Source organism: Apium graveolens, unplaced genomic scaffold (assembly GCF_009905375.1).
Source record: "Apium graveolens cultivar Ventura unplaced genomic scaffold, ASM990537v1 ctg9094, whole genome shotgun sequence".
NCBI lineage: Eukaryota > Viridiplantae > Streptophyta > Magnoliopsida > Apiales > Apiaceae > Apium > Apium graveolens.
The window spans coordinates 5,551-10,286 of record NW_027421729.1 but is presented as its reverse complement, the minus strand read 5'-3'; the positions used below and the strand labels follow the sequence as shown (position 1 = coordinate 10,286).

Genomic DNA, 4,736 nt, shown 5'->3' with positions numbered 1-4,736 from the left:
ATTTAGTGTATAGACATCAGTGTTTTCTAGAATGAAGTGATGTCTATGTATCATTTAGACTTGAACATGTTAGTCTTTAACATCAGTTGTTTGTCTGAAACTGATGTACATTGTATTTTTTTGACATCAGTTTTGTTTGGTTAAAAGTGATGTTTATAATGTTACTTGACATCAGTTTAATCTTAAACAAAGTGATTTCTATATTTCATTTAAATTTGAACTTGGATTTCTTTGACATCAGTTTTTTACCTTAAAGTGATGTACATTATCTTTTTTGACATCAGCTTCTCTTAATTGAAAGTGATGTGTAAGAAGTTTATAGACCAAATTTTGTAAAGTTTTACATCACTAATTGTGTAATTGTTGTCTGAGAACGTCAACCAAAATAGTAAAACATATGATCTGAAATCTAAACTATTACATTCTCCAGAAACCAACTGAAGACATTCAGTCCAATGAAAATTGTAAGACAGTTTTTTCACTATCCCGTTTTGAACACTCTTCAAAATCTGAGACACAAATCCTCTCTACACAAGGCAGCGAGGGCCCATACAAGTTCCCATTATTTAGACATCTCAACAACTGCAGAGGACAAGATGAGCAAGCCGCTTTATCCCAAGCAAGCAAATACGATCCCCCACTTACTGGACATATGCCATGTGCACGATCAAATCAACCACATGGGTGCTGCATACCCAAAAAGACATATGTAAAAGAATTTAACAGTCAACTTAGAGGAAGCATTTTCAGAAGCATTAGAGGAAGAAGTGAGAGAAATCATCAATAACATATCCTAGAACAACTCAAGAAACTTTGCTACACTTCCAAACCAAGTCAAACAACAACATTCAGACAAAAAAATTAATATTATTCCAACAGTTCAGACAATTATTTACCTAGGTAGCATGAGTTTCTTAGCAAGTGCAGGCTCTCATTATTGTTTTAATCAACAAGAATATCATTTATACTATTTGAGTTTCAGGACTAGCAGGTGAACTACAAGGTCAAATATGATTATTAACTGCAGACTATGAATTCCTGGATTGAAATAACACAGATTATTAAAAAGAGCACAACATAATCGCCTCTCAAGTTAAAAGATGAGGTAGAACTTGTCATCAAAATTGATGACCTAGTTAACCACCTGTTTATAACTGGAGTAGATTTAGAACAATGATTTCTGGCATTCTAAAGAGCAAAAGCTCCCTTAAAAATATATGGCAAGTACGAAAATGCAAACTTATATAAAACTAGTTTTAAATTAAGGACGTTTGTGACAAGAAATGCACAGATTCACCGATGATATATTTGTTGAGTATGACAACATAACCGATACAAGCAACTATGTACAGCCAATTCCTTTTAGCAATAATAACTACTGTAAGCAGTTTAGAATAAGGAAATTTTGAATTACCCCTATGGAATCACTCATTGATTTTATTTCCCTTACTTGTGCTCCTAGAAGATTCATAAGGTCCTCAAAGTATTGTACCTCTGCATGGACTCAAAAATGTCAGCTATAAATGTTGTTACATGTTCAGTATCCATCATGTATGGGAGTAGGTAACCTAAATCATTAAAGCACAAAGACAAAAAGATAAACTTATTTCGAAAATGCTAGCAGCAAAGAAAGAACACTCATCAAAGCCGAGTATCGACCTCCGTCTGTGAAAATCAACATATCCTGGCTTGCTCTTGCCACATCAGTAGCTGCCAAGCTTGTTTCTTTATTTGTTTTCGTTAAAAGATCCTCTTCTTTTTCTGATCTAACCTTGTGAATCCAAGACTTTAGTCTAGGAACAACAGCATTCTGAAACAAAATAGTGTAACCTGATAGAGTAAGCCTCTAGAATATTTATACCTGTGGCAAGAAATTTAACAGATAACAAAAGGGAAACACAAGGAACCTTCATAAAAGAAGATTATGTAGTACACATGCAATGTGTTAATATTGTTAAAGTATATGAGAGACAAAATTTTCGCGATATGTATTGTGCATTTTCACCCAAAAAAACAGGATACTGCTCCAACCCAACTTGGGTTACCCAAGTACCATAAAAACCAAAGCGGTCTCAGCACCTGAAATAGCCAGTAAACCCACAGCAAGAAGAGCTTATTTCCATCCTAATCGATATTGCGCCAAGGTCCCTGCATTAGAAATAGTGATAATAGGAGTATCTGCTGCGGGTTGCAAAGCTTGATCTTTTGCAAAATTGATGAATTCGGATTCCCGTCTACATTAATATACATAATGGCTAAAACTCAATTAATAAGACTATTACCCATCCCCTAAGAATTTTCCCAACATTACTAAAAATGAAGCCTGGATTTGAATTAAATAAGTTACCTCCTACTGCTTGACCAGTTGAAACTGGTGGGGTTTGATCCTGCCATCGGAAACAAGATGTTTTCATGATTAAGAATAGTAAAATTACTTATCTGAACTGTTGATGATAAAAAATGAGAGATATATTTAAAAATGGACTCTATAAGGTGTGTAAATGAAGAAGAAGAATACAGGCCTTCATCTATCTCCTCCTTTGTAAGGCCCTTCTTCTCAGAGAGGAACGTCTGTACAGGACAGGAAATCCCTTAATTTTTAGATGTAAAATAAATTTGACAACATTCTCCACTTGATTGTCCCGAATTGTTTCTGAGTTCAAAAACACAGATAAAACCTTGGTATCTTGATGGACCTTGTAAACTCCAAGACATTTAGTGGTAAGGTATCAGAATCAACAAGTCCCTAACTAGAAAGAATCATATCAGCAAATCAATCAGTGGTCACATATTTCATATTGTGACTCGAACAAGTTACACTATTTCACGTACTCGGTCTTTCTTTAACAAAAGAAAACATACCTAAAGAGAACCCGTTCTTCGATGATTCTGTGAGTGCAGCGTCAACAATCTGTTTGACACGTATCAGCTTAGACCCTTGCATGACAACATTGCAAGTTATCAGTACCTTTGGTTTACAATCACTTATTCTTTGGGCAACAGATTCAGCAGAGAATCCAGCAAAAACAACCTGGAAAAAATCAAACTTGCAGTACTTCGATAAATGCTTGTTCAAAGGCATCACAGATTGTAAGCACCAGAAGTCTAGTAACAAAGGACATGGGTCTTTTTATCATACCGAGTGGACTGCACCGATTCGAGCACATGCAAGCATAGCTATTGGTAATTCCATCAACATGGGTAAGTAAATTAAAACTGCATCACCCTTTTTAACACCGATATCTTTCAAGTAATTGGCAAGCTATAGAGAGACATGAAGCAAACTATTTAACTGAATCCAGCTACACATCATTATATGAATATGTCTTTGCAGATAGTGTGTTATCAACCTGGCAAACCCTTTGAAGAAGCTGGGTGTATGTCAAAGAGGCATCAGCACCAGGCTCATTCCCTTCCCAATAAATTGCAATTTTGTCACCATTCTCAGACTCAATGTTTCTATCCAAGCAATTGTAACATATGTTGGTAATCCCACCCTCAAAACACTGATCAAAAGTAATTAAAAAAATCAGCCAAAGACCTAAGAGGAGGGGTTAACAAGAATAATCAAGTAAAACAAATTTTCTAAAAAAGGAAGACCTTAATGTTGACATTGCCCTTCCTAACATCAAGATTTCCAGAGTAGACACTGGGATCCCATGTACATTTCCAGTAAAACTGAGCTGCAATTTCAGACCAAAACCCAGCTGGGTCTTCGATTGACATCTTGTACATTTCCATGTACTGACCAAAATACAAAATAAGAAAAAAAAAGAGAATAAAAATTAAGAAGTATTCACAAGTTAGAACTGTTGATTCTTGACAATACAATGGTTGAAGTCATTTGAAATAGTTACCAAAACGTGAGTGTAAGCAATGATTAGTAGAGGTATTATTGGTAAATTTCAAGAGTTGGAATGGTTTATAGCAGAACATGATGCTTAATATATAAAAAATTGAAAGGAGGGAAACACACACCTTATGGAAAGAGGGGATAAGAGCCTGTGATGAAAAATCCGGAGAGGGAAAAACAAGATCATCTTCGTGAGAAGCAAGAGATTGCCCATGTTGCCCATGTTGCCAATATCAACCACTCGAACAGGTGTTCCATATTGTGTAGTTCCAACAGCTGCTTGCTGCACACCACCACTGAAATAGTATTCAGTGCCATAAACCACTATTCCTGTATGCCTGAAAAAAGTAGAAGCGTACAAGCTTATTAGCCCAGCAAGCAAGAAAAAAAAAGTCCGATGACTTAATGCAGAAATTTAGGTTCCAGAGAAATTAACAGCTATTATAATATTTTTTCTAGGAACTTCATAGTTCGCACACTAAATCAGTAAATTTATTATGGTGAATCATCTTATAAAACCAAATCAACAAACTATTAAATTATAGATCAAGTATGGAGAAGAAAATACAAGAAATAGTTAAGATACTAAAATGCCAGAATTAAATGCATAACATAAAGATAAAAAGCTAAATTTTCATGAAAATAGAATCTTAGCTTACACAGGCAAAGAACATGTAAAGGGAAGACAAATAAAACAATCAGGAACTTACCAAATGCCTTCTATAACTTTACCCAAAAAAGTCATTGACAACTGCCTTGCCATTCCTTGACTCAAGTCATAGACGTTCAAGCATACCTTGTGACCTTCCTGAAACCAATAAGCAACTATAATTAAATGCTGAACATGTACAAATTAGTGACAACAATTTGTTAACAAAACATA

The 4,736-nt window shown here is 35.1% G+C and overlaps 1 protein-coding gene and 1 long non-coding RNA gene across 2 annotated transcripts; both read right to left on the bottom strand.

Moving 5' to 3' along the window:
• Positions 1-457: 457 nt before the first annotated feature.
• LOC141705597 (uncharacterized) lies at positions 458-2,894 on the bottom strand. Its single transcript, XR_012568405.1, has 4 exons — positions 2,863-2,894; positions 1,660-2,653; positions 1,415-1,494; positions 458-687 (listed from the first exon to the last, which is right to left on the bottom strand). It is a non-coding gene; the product is annotated as an uncharacterized LOC141705597 (long non-coding RNA).
• Positions 2,895-2,932: 38 nt separating this feature from the next.
• On the bottom strand, positions 2,933-3,989 carry LOC141705598 (acetyl-coenzyme A synthetase, chloroplastic/glyoxysomal-like). The gene is made up of 4 exons (XM_074508496.1): positions 3,979-3,989; positions 3,601-3,744; positions 3,140-3,506; positions 2,933-3,031 (listed from the first exon to the last, which is right to left on the bottom strand). The coding sequence occupies exons 2-3, from the start codon at positions 3,739-3,741 to the stop codon at positions 3,303-3,305; spliced, it is 345 nt and encodes a 114-aa protein (XP_074364597.1). The 5' UTR covers positions 3,742-3,744; positions 3,979-3,989; the 3' UTR covers positions 2,933-3,031; positions 3,140-3,302.
• Between the last annotated feature and the right edge of the window lie 747 nt (positions 3,990-4,736).

Coding starts and splice junctions, on each gene's coding strand:
- LOC141705598 (XM_074508496.1), bottom strand. CDS start 3,741: ATGGAAATGTACAAGATGTCAATCGAAGACCCAGCTGGGTTTTGGTCT. Junction 3,507..3,600: donor AGGGCAATGTCAACATTAAG/GTCTTCCTTTTT, acceptor ACTTTTGATCAG/TGTTTTGAGGGTGGGATTAC.